At 37.4% G+C, this 20,750-nt stretch overlaps 1 protein-coding gene and 1 long non-coding RNA gene across 2 annotated transcripts in view; one reads left to right on the top strand and one right to left on the bottom strand.

Annotated features, from left to right (window-relative positions):
- The window catches only part of LOC117307233 (cortactin-binding protein 2-like), an 85,040-nt gene extending 77,395 nt beyond the window's left edge, over positions 1-7,645 (top strand). Inside the window, exons 15-22 of the mRNA XM_033791923.1 lie at positions 198-284; positions 945-1,044; positions 1,680-1,902; positions 2,698-2,991; positions 3,284-3,453; positions 5,195-5,383; positions 5,929-5,998; positions 6,774-7,645. Of these exons, the coding sequence (XP_033647814.1) occupies positions 198-284; positions 945-1,044; positions 1,680-1,902; positions 2,698-2,991; positions 3,284-3,453; positions 5,195-5,383; positions 5,929-5,998; positions 6,774-7,137 (1,497 nt within the window). The 3' untranslated portion in view covers positions 7,138-7,645. The remainder of the gene's footprint in view (positions 1-197; positions 285-944; positions 1,045-1,679; positions 1,903-2,697; positions 2,992-3,283; positions 3,454-5,194; positions 5,384-5,928; positions 5,999-6,773) is intronic.
- An 8,506-nt stretch (positions 7,646-16,151) lies between these two features.
- On the bottom strand, positions 16,152-20,533 carry LOC117307324. The gene is made up of 4 exons (XR_004521070.1): positions 20,443-20,533; positions 18,455-18,550; positions 18,010-18,123; positions 16,152-17,138 (listed from the first exon to the last, which is right to left on the bottom strand). It is a non-coding gene; the product is annotated as an uncharacterized LOC117307324 (long non-coding RNA).
- Positions 20,534-20,750: the final 217 nt, after the last annotated feature.

Here is a 20,750-nt window from a genome sequence, read left to right as displayed (position 1 = left end):
GACAAGGGTGTTTTTTTCAATCAAGCTCAAATTTTCACAGGTTTGTTATTTTATGCATATGTTGAGATACAGCAAGTGAGAAGACTGGTCTTTGACATTTACCAATAGCGTCCACTGGCTTTAATTGCTTTTATTTTGGTCATCACATGTGAATGTAAAAACATTTTTTTATTTTTTTGGTAATGTTTTATTCTCAGATTGAGCAGTACAAGAGCGTTGTTTTCTATGGGCTTCCTGGCAGTGGAAAGTCACACTTAGCGTCACAGTTGGCTGAGTTTGTCCAGGTAAAATATCAAGAACAAAACTTGAACCAAGTGCATTTCTTTTTCAAAATTAACCTTGTCATGGGGTTATTCCAGGTGCAGTTTTCCACAAAGGTTTGCTAATTATTTTGAAGAGGACCACCTTGAGATTTACACAAAGGTGTTACACATTTCAAAAATGGTTTAAAATTATTTTGTGGGAAAGAAGATAACCTATGAAGTAATCAACAGTTCCGTTTTGGAGAGACAATTGTAATGGTATAGTGTAGGATTGATAATATTGGTAAAGATTTATTATTTTTTCTCTGAAAACTGACTGACAATAAAGTTCATACCAGTACCATTTTTCTTCAGAAATGTCTCTGTCTGACATACTGACAAACTTGAGGGAATAGCATTTGGAGAAAACTTGCAAATCACAGTTGTGTGATTGCTGCCTGTTAAGTTCCCAACAGTCTTTAATAGATTCATTAGGAATGTCCATTAAAACTTCAGTAAAGATGCTCATTTTACCAATTCCAAAAGGATGAAAACTGGGGCACAAAAATTTGAATCGGTAAAATGAACATCTTTACTTAGGTATACAGCATTTCCTGACAAAATATAAATAATTGTTGTTGGTTGTTGACATACATGCAACCATTGTGTATTGAAACTTGTTTTCTTGTCTGCTTTCTTTAGACTAAGTATTATCAGTTGAACATCAAGAGTCATGTGACCCACCTAGTACTTCAATCCAAGACAACCCAACAGGAGATAACCAAGCTGCTTTGTAGCAATGGTAAGTCAGTCTTTACAAAATATGATCAAACTGGGACAATGGCCGCGCGGTCTAGTAAAGTCGGAGTGCGGGTTTGAGTCCCCGCCATGGCTGCTATTACCATTGTTACGATCTGTAAAGGGTTCATCTTAACCATAGAGCTTTATATATTGCCTAGAGCACTAACTTGCTCTGCGTTTTGAAGCCACCCTGGGCGCAGACAAGTTTGATGTGTTGCGTGGCTGCAGAACGATTTTAATTTTAAGAGAAGGCACATTGCCGTAATTTGTTTACATTCGGCGTGTGCGCTGATGTACGCGAACGTCCGTGCTACGAAAACCAATAAGTTCGACTAGATTGACGTACTAAAAAAAGTCTAGGCGCCTTTTAAACATGATGCACATGACGCTCGCAGTTTGTACGCTCATCAGCAGATTGTGCGTTCACATTTGCTGCATTTTTTGGTTCGATGACATGCAAAAGAACAAATGCAATATCATACAAGTAGCCGTACAATTGCTGTACAAAATTTCAAGCTTTTGTATTGGTTTGTACATAAACATGGATGCGCCCACACAGCTTCAAAACCTTAGTGCGTGTATAACGGGGTGTCAGCGCTCTATGATCTTAACTGATTTAAAACACTTTTCACTTAGGTGTATACGTCCCACTCAGTGACGTCACAGCATCTAAAACAGTACCAATCCTAGTATTAGACAACCTAGAAAAGACCACTCTACCAGGGGTGTTATCAGATCTACTCAAGGGTCTAGAGCAAAGAGGCTCTCAACGATCTCTTCAGGTATCATCCCCACAAGGCAATGGACCGTTCCATCTACACCCAGAGTGTATCGTCATTGGCACCATGGATAAAAACAGGTAGTGCATTGTGACCTCAAAGAATTCAGGTCCTTCAAAATAGTTTTGACATTTCGGATGACCTGGAAATATTTCTATCTAATAAAAATGGTTGATTAAGAGTTTCATTCATGCTATTGTAAATGTGAATATGTCCCTCTAAAAGAACAATTCACAAAGTATGGGATTGATGATTAATTGGTAAAAGGAGTAAACAAGATTTGTTTTTATGGTAAAAGTTTTTGGGTTGGAAACATTTTTGGGTTGAACTAAGAAAAACTTACAAGAGTGTGATTTGAACCTGCGACCTCAAGATTAACACGCCGCCATTCTGCCAACTGAGTTATCTAAGCCTTCGTTGGCAGTCTCCTTGTTTTGTCAATATCTTTGCTATGGGATGCCAGTCAAAAGCCATTGTGGTTTGACTTACTAGCAAGTTGTTACCAGTGTCAAATCTTCCAAAGAAATACTTCTGGTCTGTTACATTGTCAAAGTTGAGAAAATAGCAATTACTGACTAAAAAGTCACTGCAGCAATCGAAATAAGCATGTTTTTGAACTTTCAGAAAACTTTCAGAAGTCAAAATAATTGGCCATTAATTTTATGATTTGATTAATATGGCGTGTTTATTAACAAAAAAAAGATGAGAATGAAGTTACAAATCTAAAAACAACATCTAATTAATATTCTCGATTTTTGTTGATAAACAGCTTGGGGTTAGATCTCTCCACTCAGCATTGTTTCCGTTGGGTACAGTTCCATCATGACACGTAGCATTTATTCCTATTCTCATTTATTCTTGATTTCTGTTGATAGCTTGGGGTTAGATCTCTCCACTCAGCATTGTTTCCGTTGGGTACAGTTCCATCATGACAAAGAGCCAGTTGCCAGCATGCTACCCCGCTACCTCCTACGACGTCTCATCAACCACACCAACGGCAAACTCCCTTCCTCTAATAACCAATCCTACAGAGCCATGGAGTGGATCTGTAATGTATGGCAGAGACTCAACGACTGTTTCCTGAGACTCAAATTAGAGCACACTGCACTTGGACCTAAGCAATTCCGTGCCTGCCCTGTGGATTCGGAAGGGCCTAACTCAGTTTTCAGGTGAGAGGACTGTAAATATTAATTCTACATTGTCTTATGTTTAATTCCTAGGCCCTTTTCGAAACAACTGCTTTGGATTCAGCTTAAGGCTTCATCCTCTCGGCTGAAGCCCTTGGCTTGGCTGAGTGCGTAAAAAGCACGCGCAAAATAGTTAAAACAATTAGGGCCAAGCTAGCCTGAGCCGATCCAAACTTGAAGCAGTAGTTTTGAAATGGGCCCAAGTTTCAGTTATTTTGTTGTTCTCAGTATGATTCTTACCCAAGTTTTTTTTTTTTTATTTGGTTACCTGCAGATGGTTTTGTCTGTCCTGGAACCATGCTATTGCACCCGGTATTGAGGATGCCCTTCGAAAGAATAACTCCCCATCCTCTAATTCTCATAATTATCAACGCCTTGCTAGCACCACGCTCTATGTCCTGTTACAGCGGGCAGTGTTCCCTGGTTGTCCTTTTACCGGTGAAGGTAAGTGTAAGAAACATTGCAGGAGACAGGTCATTGTCTTCTGCAAAATGAATGAGAACTACTCTGTTGCGTTAATTTTTTTATTTTGAAAAGTAAGAATCCCAATGAAAATGCATTGAGCAAGTTTGTCTTTTAGGCTTGGTGTGAGAAAGAATCGCCCATTATCACATGCTTTATTTATAAAGTCTCATATTCAGGATGAGCGGTTTGTGTTTTAAGATATAATGATAATAATAGCAATCTTAATTGATTTGTGCATAGGTCTTTACACACCCGAGGAGGGTCTCAAAGGGCTTCCAACATTATTACCCCTGGTCACTCAGCAATTTAATTCATTCCTTAGCTCCCCTGGGAAGATACGCCTTTGATCGATGAATTGAGTGATCATACATGTAGGTTAAATTACACACAAACTACCTGGGCCCAATGTCATAGAGATGCTTAACGGCTGATTTTATGCTTACTGCTCAAGTTTATATCTCATAGCGCTGCTAACCGTAAGCTGCTAACCTTCCGGTGCTTACTGTATAAAAAAGAATGACATTACAATGCAAGTCCATCGTCAGCGCACAAGCTGGGAGTCTAAATTTTCTTACTAACATATGAAACAGGCTTGGGTTTTTCTGCTATATGAACCAGCAAAATGTACTTGGCGTCCAGCAGCAATTTTTGAAAGTGGGCCCTGGTTTTGGGTCGAAATAGTGGGCATGTGTGGATTTGGCTAAAAGCTACAGCTAGATTGCCATGTCATCTGTATATTGAAGTATAGGATGTCCTTATAGCAACATGCTGTAGCCGAACCCACAGCCGCCAGTGCGGATCATCCTTTTCAACCTAATGGATTTCCTTTTAAAATGCTCTGCCTTTTTCTAGATGCAAATTTTGATGTAATTCAGGCCCTAGGCTGCCATATCAATGTTTTATTTAATAGATGTTAAATTTGCACCGGGGATAAAAGAATATTAATTTTTGGTTTTTACCCATATACACCGAAGTATGAAACACTGTATACTCAGTACTTTCCCCGAGTCCTGTGAAAAAAATCACAGGCATTTTACTCGAGTGGGATTCGAACCCACGACCCTTGCAATTCTAGAGCAGTGTCATATCAACTAGACCACCGAGATTGCCCGGTAGCTAGAGGCAGTACGAGTCCTAAGTTTTGGCAGCGGGTACTGCAAACAATTTAATAGATGTTAAATTTGCACTGGGGATAAAGAATATTAATTTTTTGGTTTTTACCCATATACACCGATGTATGAAGCACAATGTTTCATTCCCACTTCAAATAAGGCATTTATCCATTTATAGCATTTGTATAATAACAGTATGATAAGACTTTCAGAATTCAATTGTGGACCTCCTAAGAAGTTCTGGTAAATTTTATTTTGACACAACTTTGTTACATTTCTGAGTTTATATATGTAGGCCTATATACTATATAAATAGTAAATTTTGGAAAGTGCAGCCCTTGAATTGCAGGCAGGCCACGGAGGTCAATGCCCTCCGTTGCCCCTGGTCTTGGCCTTCTTGCCCTTCAAAAGTTTCCTGCAGACTTTAAGAATTCTCAATGGAAGTGCCTTTTTTCAAAATGAAAATGGCCTTGCCCTTTCAACATGTTCAAAGATGAAATTCCATCTTAAAAAGTATTATTTGTTTTCTGTCAATGCTTTTCCCTGAAACATAATTAAAAAGCATTCATAATTCTTGGTGATCATTTTTTGGGGGTGAATATTCACAGAAGCCGAAGATTATATGTCTAGTTTCCGAGGCGTGAATGAAGTGATAACCCAGCTAACATCCCATAAGACTGGAAGCTTGAAACGACCTCGACGGAGTAAGAGTCTAGATCGTAGTAAGACGAGTAACAAGGCTGCACTGATTGCCAGCAAACAGCAAGCTGCTCTGGACTTGGATGGACCTCATACCGGTAGGAAACTTCATTATTTTCAGTCTATTCATCCACTTCAAACAAAATAATAATGTTACAGATTTGTAATGCGCAGGTATCCACCCTGCTGTGTGTTCAAAGCGCAGTAAAACAATAGCAGAACGAAAGAAATGGACACAACAAAATTAGTCCTTGAAAACCTGTGACATAAGATAAGTTTTGAGAAGAGATTTTATTTTTGTGTTACAAAGACAAGATCTAGAATTAGCTGGTATAGAAGAGTTTGCGGTAACACCATGTAATGACTATCTCTAAATGAGTTGGGGTGGTTCTGAAAAGAACCGTTGGTTTAACTCTAGTTGCAACTCTAGTTGGTTTAACTCTAGGTATACATGTAGTTCCAGTTACACATATTTTGTAACAAGCAAGTAATGAATTTATCCCAGATGCAATTTATTACAACCGTTAAACAATCAAAATTTCACTTTTTTCTAAAAATGTATAAAGCTTTTGCAAACGAACTACTTTTGAAGACTTTTTACCAGTGATTGTACTTCTAAAGTTTGCGAAATTGATTGTTTCAGATTTACATCGTAGTACAAGGTCGATGATTCCCAGGAGAGTTCCAAAGCCGTACAACAAAATCGGTACCAGGTCAGTATTTTATTAGAACCATGTTTGTTATTTGCACTTCTCTCTCTTCATCCATTAGTGTTTTTTGTTGTTGTCAATATATATATCAGGGATGATTTACTTCAGAGTGTTATCTGAATACAGACTTTTTAAATCGGCTTCGTGAAGAAAGTCGGCCATTATTTTTTCATTAGTGTTTTTTGTTGTAAATATATATAACGGGGATGAGATTCTTTAGACTTTTATCTGAATACAGACTTTTTTAATCAGTTTGGTGAAGAAAATCAGCCGTTATTTTTTCCACATTGTACAGAAATCTTTGATCTACTTCTCTAGCGCTTACTAAAAATTGGAAAAGGCATAATTTCAACATACCTTCTGAAAACTTTTTATCAGCAATGACTCTAATCCTGTGTCTTTAAGCAAGACACTTAACCATGATGCTTCGTCCTTTGGATGGGATGTAAAGCTGATGGCCGATGTTGTGTAGAGCACGTAAAAGAACCCACTGCACTTATTGAAAAGAGACTGGGTTCGCCCCCGGTGTTCCTGGTTTAATTTGCTGCATATTGTGCCACAGCACCTTCTAAACCATAACATGTTTCTAAAAAAGGAATAGGCCTCATACTTCAAAAACATAGCTCCACATACCTTGCAGGACAAAAAAATGAGCACTTTGATATGCCCATAGGGGTTTGATAAAGCACAATATAAGAAGCTAGTATTATTATTATTATTATCAACCCCTGATATATGCTTTTTGAACATCATTGTAACTTTGCTTGATTTCCTCCAGTGACAGCAATAGTAACTTGGTGAGCTCCAGCCAGCCAGACTTGATTCCATCCTCCCCGATTGAAGACAGTGACCTCCTAGAATCCCTAGTGCAGCTCCAAGGCTGCCAGCTAGACTCCCAGATGGATCAACTCACACAGCTCCAAGAGAACCTCTTCGGGAAGGCCAGTACCTCCCTAGGAGTGACTGGGATGACCAAGAGGAAGAGTGACTCTCAGAGTAGAGGCGAGAAGCAGATGAAGAGGTCCAGCCTGGAGGATACTGTGTCCACATCTTCAACGGCAACATCACCAGGGCAACATGGGAAGAAGAGGAGGAGTAAAGATGAGGATGGAGTGTGGGATGTATGGGAGGAGACGGTTTAGAAGAAGCAGATAAAGAGGTCCAGCCTGGAGGATGCTGTGTCCACGTCTTCAACGGCAACATCACCAGCAGGGCAACATGGGAAGAAGAGGAGGAGTAAAGATGAGGATGGAGTGTGGGATGTATGGGAGGAGACGGTTTAGACATCTTTTCAAGTTTCATCTGCAATCATTCTTGGAGCACGTTGTCATAAGTGATGTTGGCAAGATATGGTGGAATGAGAAATAATTAGTTGAGGGGGAGATGGTTTAATTGAGAGGAGGCAGATTAGAAATGGGTTTATCAAGTTAATTGCAATAGCATTCAGTAGTCTGACCCCATTGTGGTATAATGAGCAACAGTGTAAAATATCAGTGTTCCACACGGGGAACCAGACAGGTCTAGCATTACTCTATGCTGGTGTCTTAGGAGCATATTTTTAGTCTAACCCTGCAACTGATTTCACAAAACGCTAGGATTAATCCTATCAGAAAAGAGTTACCCGTCCTAACTTCTGATGGGTTCAATGCGTCCTAAGGTCTATGGATTCGGAACTTAACTCGTCTTAAGTCCTAAGATTAATCCTAAGTTTGGAAGAGTTTGGTGAAATCTATGGCAGGTGTGACTTGATTTTTCCTTTGTCCACAATGTATCATTGGTACCTTTTTCTCAAAAGATCCCTGTCAAACTACTTCCATTTCTCCTTCAATAACTGATATTACAACTTTTAACTTGTGTCACTTTTTGCAAACTTGTTAGACCTACTTCAAGAACTTTCAGCTTCATCCACTGGTGTGGAATGATAGCTAAACTATGACCGACTGAATTATGATATGATGTAGTGAATACACCACACAGTACACTGTCAACCCTCTTACTGCCTGACCATTCAATATCATCCACTGTGGTTTTGGATGATAAATAAACTATGCTGTCAACAAGCTGGAGCAGTGTACAGTGTTTCAAGAACAAAACAAACCCCAAGCCACGATTTTTAAAAAATCTCCAGTTGTGTCTGTCGTAGTCGACTGGGTTGACCTAAACTATGCTTGACCTTTTTAATCCGATTCTGGATTCAGGTGCCAAGAAAAAAACAAAATGCCTTCCGTAAGTTTCTTAAATCAAATACAAACAGTTTTTAACTGCAGTGGCCATATTTCATAATAACTAATTTTTAAACTACACAAACATTTTATACAATTTGTATGCATTTTGGATTCAATATTTGTAATGAAAATGTTGCAGTTTGACTGTTTTAACGTGCCTATTTCACACCGTACCAGGAATGCCTTCGGTTCCAAAAGCAATTTTATGAAAGACTGATTTTGCATCTTTATGTGTCATTCAAATTAAAAGAGCATGTTTCATTGAGTTGATTAAATCACAATTTCGCTACCCACGTACAAATGTTGCATAGCAGAATCAGTTTACCCAAAAAAAAAAAATGTGATTTGCATTGTGTGACTGGTCCTCAGCTGACTTTTGCTTTCAGATCAATCATAAGCAAACATTTTTTGCTAACATGAAACTGGCCATTTAGGGATTCTTAAAGCTATGTGGGTTTTGTATGAATAAAGATAATTGCCAGTTTCACCATACAGCAAAAAATACAACTGACAGAATTAAAAAAACATCTCCAAATATTTGTTTTTTTAAATTACCAGTATACACCAATGAAAGAAGACTCTTAATTTAACATTCTTTTTACTGACAATATTTGTACTTTCCTTTCTTTTTTTAACCGAAATGGCAATATGTTGGGTGAAATTCAACTTTAAGTAGATTCTAATTTTTTTTACCTCTTGCACTGTCTGCCACACCCGCCATTTTAGAAGCCAAATTTTACGCATAAATTATGTTACATAGCGTTTAAGCGTATGTATACGCATTTACGCTTCTTAGTTGTTGTAGCGTACCTACACCAAAGAAGTGTACAAGGGGACATTGACTCTCAAAATGGCGCAACTAACGTAAATGTGAGCTTGACATCAGGTCAAATTTGTCGATAATCCATGGTGCTGGTTTGCATATGTCCATTTTGCTCATTTGCATACGTCCTGTACCATTTTCCCTTGCCATTTGTTGGGTCACATAAGTCAGTCAGAACCAAAGTTTTCAAGGCAATATTAAACTAAACAATAAAAACTTAAGTCAGACTCATACTGCAAGACTTTATTATGTTACAATTTCTTATTGCAACAATATTAGAACTACCACTTTTTAAAGAGCAAAACACACTTATATTTTGCTGCAAAATGCCTTCTTTGCAAAATGCAAATCAAACTGATAATCTTCTTCCATTCATTCTTCAAATTTTTTGCAAACATTTTGTAAGACTTAGAGTTTTATAAAACAAAAATAAAAACACTGTATTTTAAAATCACAGCACCACATGCCTGCCTGTCAAACATTTTCTTAACAAATTAATAAATAAATGAGTTTAAAAAAAAAGGTTTGCCCTTCAGTTTTCTGTCGGGTATTTTGTTTTGTATGTAGCATTAGTGAACAGAATTTCAGTGATGTTGTTTACAATTAAATTATTGTATCATTAATAGTTTTGGCATTATCAGTAAGTAGGCTTCCTTTGAATTGCAGGGTAAACGTGTTTGATTCTTTACCCTCGCCTTCCTAAATCCCATTGTCCACTTGATTCAATTATTCATTGGGTAAACAAACGAGGTTTGAGTTTCTTGTGGTATATCCTGCCTTTGTAAACTATCTACTCTTCTAAAAAATAAAGAGACTTCCCGGTGTGGCGGTTTCAGTCTTCCGCCGTGTTCCGTTTTCAGGGACTCAGTACGGCACTAACAATTGACTACTTTCGCTTGCTGTGCGCGCAGGCGTCGCATGACGTAATGTAACCGTACGTGGTCATTCGGATAACTGAACACGGCGGGAAGTTGAAACCGCCACACTGGGTCATGTATCACAAAACTTGGGTGTGATCCCTGACTACACGGCAGTTAATGGTTGTATGGCTTCTGACTGGAACCCTGAAACAAAGATATTGAAAAAATAGGGAGGTGCCAACATAGGATTAGATGGCTCAGTTGTTATAGCGCCTGCATGTTAATCCAGAGGTCACAAGTTCAAATATGAAATATTATAAACTACAAGGGAAACTGACTGGGTTAAATTTGTGTACATGATTTGGAGTTGAACGAAGAGTTGTTTTCTTCTTTGTTCTCCCAAAAGTTTGGGTTTAATGCTCATAATATGACAATTTTTATAAGAGTGTATGGTTTATCACATGACAGCATGATATATCACCACCAGGTTTATAAGGTGTCTATTGGAACCTCAACCCTCGGCAGAAGTTATTGAAATCAAGTGTATTTCCAGTCACTGGTTTTATCCTTTGATTTACCGTATATATTTAATGGATTTGGCAAGATGACAAAACTTTATGGAACATTTTTTGCATACTTCTTCGTTTGAATGTGTTTTATTACTCAACTTCTTCATTTGTACAGGGGTTGAGCCATCAATTCAGCTTTTAATAGCAAATGTATTTCTTGTAATGTAGGAATTTTAAGTGTAAAAGTTCGTTTGTATATACTGACAGCAGCAATGTAACTATGTAATTTGAGTTGAATGCGACTGGTTTGGGGGAATCTGTGTCGGCATTTATGTAGGATAAATGTTTTTATTTAATTTGTAAATTTTATTTTTTAGTGTAGATAAAATGTATTTTAGTTTTTGTTTAACACAGTTTTGTTTCCATGTTCAAACCACAGAAACACAATTAAAAATGTTGTCTGAAAACAGAAAGTTTCAACAAATATTGGGAGAAGCCTTGTGTAAACATTTGCAAACCAAGATTTCAATAATTATTTTAAAAATTGTTATTCACTGGAGTATTTGAGTTTCTATAAAAATGCATCAAGAACCACAACTTGAATTTTTAAATGAAAAAAAAAACAATCAAATGCTCTTTTTACTGCTTCTTGTTTTATTGTTTTACGTATCTTCTGGGAAGCAACGTCAGTATTTTGCCTTGATGTACATGGAAGGATGTTAAGCTGCTGGATTTAAAGGTGTTATTACTAGGTTCCAAACCAGAGTTTTGAATGCACAACCTACAAATTAACACAACCTTCATGAAAAGCTTCGCCCCTCTTGGGGAAAAAAAAATAACTGGTAATAATCTCGCACAAAAGTTACCCTGACTACTAGTTGAACACTTTGATCAATTTGCTCTGATGATCTTCATGATAACACTGTTTTCATATGAAAATCCATAACTAAGAATATGGAGTATGATAAAAGTTCATTGACCTTTGATTTTGCTCCATGTGGCCTCTTGATAGCTCATCAGATATATTTATTAACTAAAAAAAATGTATTTGTTTAAACTTGCCTCCCGAATCGAATCGAATATGACATCACCACTCAAATGTGACCTGCCCTACAACATAGGGTCTGTAAGCGTGTGCGTATGGGTGTGTGTGCGTGTGCCGTAGAAATCAAACCGGGAATGCTGCATGCTTCATTGATGTATGCGTTTAGACGCGCATACGATTTGCCCTACAAGATGGCCATTTCATAGCAAAAAGGGGGTTATTCGATACAATCTATTGCCAGGTAGTGTGCATATTTATAACTTGTGCTTGCCTGTACTCGTGCTTCCCAATGTTTATTAAACCATCGACCTGATTGGTTCATCTTTCCAACCTTTGAATCTAGGAGGTTATCAATCTCATCCCCAGGACTAGTAATAATAGTTGGGAGTGTTTCATCCAAGTATACCAGTTGAATCGTTTTTTATATAAAGCAGTATTGTGCTCTTTCCCATTATGTATTGTATTTTAGTTTATTTTACTTGCTCAGGAAGGTTTTTATACTCTTAACACGCCACTTAATGTTTTTTTTCTTAACATTTGCATTTAATTCAGGTGTTTATTTATAACCAACCAATGAGCTCTAGTTAGTTCCATTTGTGAAATAAAATCATTCAAGTTATTTGTGCACATGAAGGGGAAAGTTGTTTCTAGTCCCAATTTCATCAAGCTGCTCAGAACGCAAATCTGCTTAGCACTAAAAAAATCTTGCTTAGCAAAATCAGGTAACCAGCCAAAATTTCATGTCGTGTTCTTTGCTTGTGACTGGTACCCTGTTTATTTTTTGCTTAGCAAATTTATGTATTAAGCAAGTTTTGTTGTCGCCACTCAGCTTACGATTCAGCATCTGTAATGTTTGATTTCGTGCTGACTTGATGTCAACGGCACACAGCAGGCCATACTAATGAGGAAATCTTCAACATCTTCTGTCTGGTCTCTGCTTCTTGCTTGTCACTCAATTCAAACCTTTCACCTGACTGCCTCTGGTTTTAGTCCTTGAGAAATACGCTCCTTGGGTAAAAAATGAGGCAATATCACATATAGCGTGTATACCACAACTCATTTTGGTTTGTGACCTACATGTAGTAGGGCCACATTTCTTAGAGCTGATCAGCGGGCTACCAGTCACAAATTGTACATGCAACATGGTGTTTTAGCTGGTAACTCTGTTCTGGTAAGCATAATCGTGATGTGCTAAGCTACTTTTTGTGCTTAAGCAGCTCTAACGTGGACCCAATTTCATAGAGCTGTTCAAGCACAAAAGTTACCTAATCAAAAGAGGTTTTTTTTTTACCAATATACAGTTACCAGCCAAAATACAAAGTCATCATGTACATTTTATGACTGTTATCCCGTGCATTTTTTTTGCTTAGCTGAAAATTGTTCAGCAATATTGTCTGCTTAAGCAGTCAGCTTTATGAGGGCCATTTTGCTGCTTACACAGATTGCACCCTGTACAGATTCCTGTACTTATTGTGCCCAGCGAAAGCCTGTGATTCTAGCAGAGTTCCATGAATTTGGAACCAGTGTGTGACAGCTATTTCTATAACAGTAGTTCAGGGCAATTTTCAAAAAGCATTAAGACACCACAAATCTACAGAAAAATATGAGGATCAGAAAAAGAAAACAAAATTGCAAATGCTGCATCGCATCTTCAAAACCCCGTCTTTTATTAAGAATGCTTTCTCGATGTTAAATCGTTTCAGCACATTGTCACCTTGTGAATCTTTTCAGTTTATTTTAGAAATTATGTCAAGTCGTGTACAAATTATTTGTTGTAATTAAAATTTGTAACAGCAATATGTTTAACCCGCCTCTTCTTTATGCTGAATAAAAAAGGAAAAGAAAAGTTCCTGCAATAGAAGTTGCTACTACCCCCCCCCCCCCCCCTTTCCAGGTGGATTCTTTAATTATGCAAACTTAAGTGGACCCTTTTGGACAAATGGATGTACATGTATTGCATTGGTTACCCATAAACACAGAATTATTTAGAAAAACCCTACTATTGACTTGGAGAGCAGCTTATGTCCCAGCCCCAGTGGAGACATATGTACTCCTTGCTCAATTATATGCTGTGTGCATACCCTTCTCGGCCCAATCAGAGTTCAACAAACTGTTGCACATCATTTTTTTTTTTTTGTTAAAAGGCCCTGGACACCTTTTTGTAATTGTTAAAGGAACACGTTGCCTTGGATCGTTCGAGTTGGTCATTGAAAAGCATTTTGTAACCGTTTTTTATAAAATGCGTATGGTTAGAAAGATGTTGTAAAAGTAGAATACAACGATCTACACAAATATGCCTATAAATTGCGTGGTTTTCTTTTAACCTCATCCACAAACACGGTCGGCCATTTATGGGAGTCAAATTTTGACTCCCATAAATGGCCGACCGTGATAGTTCGTGACGTAAAAGGAAAATCGTGCAATTTTTAGTGATACTTGTGGGATCATTATATCCTACTTTTAAAACATCTTTCTAACCATATGCATTTCATAACAAACGGTTTCAAACGCTTTTTATAGACCAACTCGTCCGATCCAAGGCAATGTGTTCCTTTAAAGACCAGTATTCTCAATGGGTGTATCCCAACATATGCATAAAATAACATATCTTTGAAAATTTGGACCCAATGGGTCATTGAAGTTGCAATAGAATAAATAAAGAAAAAACACCCTTGTTGCATTACTTTGTGTGCTTTCAGAAGCCTAAAAAAAAGCTTCGGGCGTTTACCTCTCTCTCAACAATGTTTTGTACTATTAACAGCTCTCCATTGCTCGTTACCAAGCAAGTTATTATGGCAACAATTACTTTCAGTAATTACTCCATGTATATAGCTCTATGGTAATTACCAACAGTATCAAGTGCATTTAAAGGCACTGGACACTATTAGTTATTACTCAAAATAATTGTTAGCAAAAAACTTACTTGGTAACAAGCAATGGAGAGCTGTTGATAGTATAAAACATTGTGATAAACGGCTCCTTCTGAAGTAATGTAGTTTTTGAGAAAGAAGTAATTTTTCACTAAAATATTTGAATTTGATTTCGAGACCTCGGAATTAGTTTTTCAGGTCCCGAAATCAAGCATCTGAAAGCACACAACTTTGTGACAAGGTAGTTTTTTCTTCCATTATTATCTCGCAACTTTGACGACCAATTGAGTTCAAATTTTTTCAGGTTTGTTATTTTGTGCATATGTTGAGATACACCAAGTGAGAAGACTGGTCTTTGACAATTACCAATAGTGTCCCGTGCTTTTAAGTAGCTCTGTGAAGATGGGCCCTGATTGTTCAAACAAGGTATGAAGTAGTTGTGTCCAGTGTTCTTAAGTATTGTTAATGCCGGATAAGCGATGGCTAATACGATGCCAGAAATGGCAAGAGAGTAAAAATAACAATGACCCATCACAGAAATATTTAGAATCATTATATACTTTTATTTTTCTACGTTAATAATATCCAATATATAAATGCCTCTGACTGTATTAAAGTGGAAAACCAATACCAAACACAATTTATTCAAATTCAAATTTTCAAAAAAAATAGAGGTTTAAATCATGAAAACAAAAATTGATTCCAAGATTTAAAATTAGTACTTTGTTACACCAGAAGACCTGCTGGTATTTGTGGAGCTCGTATGAATGCAAGGAAAAGTTTTTCCTTTCAAAATTCAGGATTTCCTTTGAATTCTTGAGTGTCCTTATTGTATTGGACTACACTACCAACTCATGACATTACATTATGCACAAGAGCTACAATGCCTGGGGTCGATTTCACAAAGAGTTGGGACTAGTCCTAGGATATAAAAAAAAACGTATGGCTACTCGTCCCAACTCGAGATAAAACTAGTCTTAACTCTTTGTGAAATCCACCCCTGGACTTTCTGCTGGGACAATATTTAACAGTCCAATGCAGAAAAATATATACTTTGTATTTAAATGGAAAGTGCAACAAAGGATTCGAGTCGCATATCAAGGCTTGTTAAGCTGTGTTGTTAACATTCTTGATTTTATGCGATAGTTATGATGCAAAAAGTACATTATCTCAAAGTGCCATTATTGTATCTTGCCTGCCAGTAAATGCTCTGGAATACACAGGGCACCGTGTTTGTACATAAGTTGAACTGAAACCACTGAAATCAAAGGGAAGGGATAAACAGACATGCAGCATGAAAACACTGAATTCAACCAGTACAAATAAAATTAAAATAAAATGGCAGTTTACTACCCAAATAAATTAGATTTGTACAAAAGACAATACTATAACTATTCCTCATTATTCAGGGCCAACAAAATGGTTTATTTTGGGTTGGTTATTGCTTTTGGTTCACGTTTCTGGGGAAAATTGCATTTATTAATTCTGGTTGGGAAGCAAAGGGCTCTAAGAAAAGCGAACTTAAATTCGAACTTAATCTAATCACTACACCCAACATGAACCCAATGGAGAGGAGATGACAACTTTTAGTTTTAGATGTGGGAGGCAAACCCAAGAGAATTATTCCAGGGAAACCCCACTATCAATCAGTAGGGACTGAAAACACAATCCACATAAGTGCCCTGGGCGTTATTATTAGAACCGGAGTCTTAAAGCAAATTAGATACCACTTCGCCAAACCAACTGTTCATTGAGGAATGTTATAGTGTCGTTCATACAGCTCAGCTACAATGTACTAACGGTACATACACACATACACACATGTACAAGCTTAGCATCTAGATTTATTCAAAATTGAGGCCGATAGGGAATTGTTTTCATGGACGGTCAAATTATGGGGGTTTTTTTGGACGGTTGAACTTTGACACAAACACAAACCAAAACTTGAGGGTAAAAAATCCAGGAAACCTCACAACCAAACCTAAAAATATATTTCTTTGGCTCAACATCTTTGGCATTACACTATCACTATTTGTTGGGTGTGTACTATAAACTTGAAATATAAGTGAACATTATGTTTGTTATAAACTCTACAGTTACAAAATGAGGTAGGACAATCTAGGTTTGTTTGTGCGATCAACTTTACAAATTCACAAACACATTGTGCGGTACATTTCAACTTTGAGTACATTTCTTTAACCTTACCAGTATTTTTCTACTGGCCAATTCTAGTACTGTTCTATTAGCATTAAATGTTGATGTAATATTTAAACTCTTTATAAAACTCTTTGGGTTATTTTTATGGTTGTGGTTTTGGGTGTGTTTTTGGCTTAGTTTGTTCTGTGCTTTTTTGACACATCTAATAACTTCACCCTTTTTTGTAAAAGGACATTTGAAAAAATAGTACAATGTTGTATTTCAGCTTTATACTTCCTACGATACTTCTTTATTGTAAAACCTTTAAATAGCATTCAATCATAAACGTTTTAATTGTTTATGAGTAAATTATCTAATTCTAAAACAAACCCCAAAACCTAAACTTGTTTATGAGTAAATTATCTATTTCTAAAACAAACCCCAAAACCTAAACTTGACTATTTCTGTTGCTTTTACAACATTCCCTTCTCATTCTTTCTTTTCAAATTTCAACGATTAATTTGTTGTTTCTTATAATGTACATTATCTATTATTTCAAACATTAATTGAACAAATCCATTGTAATTAGAAACCAATGTTGAACTTGACTTGCATTCACTCAGGTTTGCAAGGAGAGTCACATCATGACAGATGTCTGCATTTGTATTTTTCTTCCTGGATACAAAAACAAAGTTTCAAGCGAAAAAAGGAAAGAGCACATTTATATTAAATTTAACCCCCTTTTTTTTTTACACAGATTTGATTTTTTTTTTTTTTTAAAGGGTCTATGTAACTTTTGTAGGACAAAAAACACAATGTCCACAGATTAACTCACACAGTTTGAATATAATGATAGTAGAAAGCTTCCCTGAAAATATTACGTGCTGAGGTGCTGTAGTTTTGGGGAAATGAGTAGAACAATGTAATGAAAATTATTTTAATCATTTACAAACGTATTTTCATGACATTGTTTTACTCATTTCTCAAAAACTACAGCACCTCAGTAAGTAATATTTGAAGGGAAGCTTTCCACTATCATTATCTTCAAACCCTGTAAGTTTAATGTAAATCTATGGAAATTTTGAAAAGGTACCCAAATCCTTTAAACAGCCTTCATGGATCTGCTGAATTACTTTAACTGTGAGACCTCATTCATTATAATAAATTATTTGATTCCTGAGTCACCATTGCTTATTTTAATTGCAACACTCAAAATAAATCTTGGAGATCTTTCCTTTCTCGTGGATTGTTAACGTTTAGCTACGGAGAGTGAACTTGAGCAAAACTATATAAATCAACGTCTGTATTCAAACTCAACCTGTTTTGTTTTTGCAAGTTATCTTAGCGATCTATGACTATGGTAATGTCGAGGGGGTATTAGTGCAATACAATGCAATACAAAAATAATTGTGCTCTTACAAAGTCGTATCACAGTGCAGTTGGCTAAAGTACAGTGTAGTTACCTATGTAATGGAATGGTAATGGGTCATTGTGTTCTTGAGTTGCATTGGTATTAAAAGCAACAGATACAGCTAACCGATCTTACCATATTATGTGACTGCTAACATGTTCTTCATGTATCTGACTCAAGGTCGAGGACACTGACATTTCTGCTCATCTGGAACATCCTTCATCACCTGCTCTACATGTTTGCCACACCCTGTAAATAAAAACAACAACATTGAGTACAATAAGCTCTCTTCCATGAATTATTTTAAGAGCGAAATGTCACAGAGAATCCCTCAGAATGTTGATTTTTTTTTTAATGCATAAAAGCTGACAAGAATATTGATGACCCGTACCCATAGTGCGAATAATGCATATCATTCGACCAACACCAGGTCCAGCAATGCCGTGGTTGATTAAAGCTGAAGTAATGACAATAGAGCTTCTAGCACTGTTTGAGGAACGCTTTAGCAGTTACAGGGTTGTGGGTTATACATTCATGAGTTCAGTTTTGAAAAAGATACAAAAAGTGCCTTGGATCTCACCTTTCCACGTTGTCTTTTGGCACTTTTCACAGGTGACTTTGAAACACATCCTGACAGTAGATAACCCAATCAAATTTGTATCAAATTAAAATGCAACTGTTCAAGAAAAGAAGAAAGCAGAAAACAATTAATAACTGATTCCATGGAAATCGAACATTGCAATTACAACAAAGTTTTCATCAGAGCCTGTGTAGAGAGCATCCTTCTATACGGAGCTGAAACCTGGACCATAAAGAAAGGGCTTCAAGATCGCCTGGATGGCGCAAACATCAGGGTGCAGAATATCTCATGGCCGGAGCACAAGACTAAAGAACAGATTTACAGAGACATTCCACCAATCTCTGCTACTGTTGCTCAACGTAGAGTCTGCCTTGCTGGCCACTGCCATTTGTGCTGAATACCAGGGCCCAATTTCATAGCTCTGCTTAGCGGCCGATTTTGTGCTTAATGTGCGATTTCCATTTCATAGCGTTGCTAACCGTAAGCACACGAAAATGCATGCTAACCTTCCGGTGCTTACCGCATGAAAATAAATGACATCACAATGGAAATCCATGGTAACCGCGCAATATGGCCGCCCAGTTTTTCTGCTAACCTGTGAAATACGCTTGCACCTTAGCAAATTTTTCTGCTACAGTAAGCACGGAAATTTGCTAACCGCTAAGCAGCACTATGAAATGGGGCCCTGGTTGGATCGGTGAGCACAGTTCCTTCCTCCATGGTTACAATGACACTTTTTCTAATGAGCAGTGTTTTGGAGGTCTGGAGGGATTCGAACCTGGGGTCCACAGCAGAGGTGAAAAACAGAGACAGAAACTACTGAGCCAACCTGACTGCCCTGGGCCAAATTTTATAGAGCTACTAAAAAGCATAAAAATTTGCTTGGCATGAAATTTCTACCTTGATAAAAACAGTATTTCCAACCAGATTTCTAGATGATTTTCAGGATGATGAGCAAACATCAGCTTAATACCAGTAACAAGCAAGGATTCCACAAGCAATATGCAACAAATGGAAATTTTGTTGGTAATCCTGTTTTTATCAAGGAAGAAATTTCATTCTAAGCAAATTGTTTGTGCTATGCAGCTTTATACCAGTTAGTTTGTCATTTAATATTATAACCACCCCTGTGATATTTAATTCTAATTGTTAGGGGCATTGGGCCATAGATAAAATAGACCACAACTTGCGGTCTATCTTTCTACGGCCCAATGCCCCAACAAATTTAAATTAAAAATTAGGTTCTTCTGTCAATGTCTAGTCTGGTGCAAGACGTTTCTCGTTTTCCTTTGACGCACAGCGCAGTCAACTCACCAACAGCGCCCACTTGGTGGGTGGGCTAACTCAGAACCACATGCGCCATGGGTAGGTAGGAAGAGGGGCGGTTGACGATCGCGGTATATCCATGCGCCCGGGCAACCGATGCCCCCTCAGCTCAGGCATAGAATTAGTGGGATAGCTAGGGATCAAATTTGATCCATACTATCCCGGCTATCAACACAAAAGTTGGCGCTCAGCGTGCTCAGCGGAACAGCGCCCTCTCTTGATAATAGTTTGCTATTGATTCACGTCATGCGATGCGCCCAGGCTACTAGCTATGATGCCCCCTTATCTCAAAAACTCAGCTCAGGCACCTGCGTTAGTTAGGCATGGAATAGGTGCATTCTGGGATAGCAAGCTAGGGATCAAATCCCGGCTATCGACAGTTGGCACTTGCGCAACGCGAAAAGGTCTATTACTCAGCATGCTCAGTGGAACAGCGCCCTCTCTTGATATTTATTAGTATTTTGCTATTCGCGATTAAACATTTTGAGTTGACTGAGCAATTAATAACCTGAGCATGCTGAGTGAAATTTTACTAGCTGCCTAATTTTGTTTTTTATCAAGCACGATATTCCGATAACATTTAATATTTTTTAGGGATAACAGATGTTGTTCATCCTGACACTTGACCATTCCTGACCATACATTCATAAATTGTACCTTACCAAAGATCTTCTAGCGCAGCAAGATTCAACTTTATTGCAGCACCGCAGCTGATGAACTTTTACGCAGTTTAGTTGTGTGTTGACTTTTTTAACTTCAATTCAACTCTACACGGTTGTTTATTTACTGACCGTTTGAAGTTGGTACCTTTTTGTTTTAAACTTGACGTTCATATCAAACAAGTACCAGTTACTAGTTTGAAGTTCGTGCATAAAAACAATGGTAACGCCCTATAAACCATTGCATAGTCTTCGAGGCTTGGATACAACCTCGTACACCAAACGTAAGTTGGTAATTCATTCTACTTGTT

The sequence above is a fragment of the Asterias rubens genome, chromosome 2, assembly GCF_902459465.1.
Source record: "Asterias rubens chromosome 2, eAstRub1.3, whole genome shotgun sequence".
NCBI lineage: Eukaryota > Metazoa > Echinodermata > Asteroidea > Forcipulatida > Asteriidae > Asterias > Asterias rubens.
This window is presented reverse-complemented; position numbering and strand designations above follow the sequence as displayed.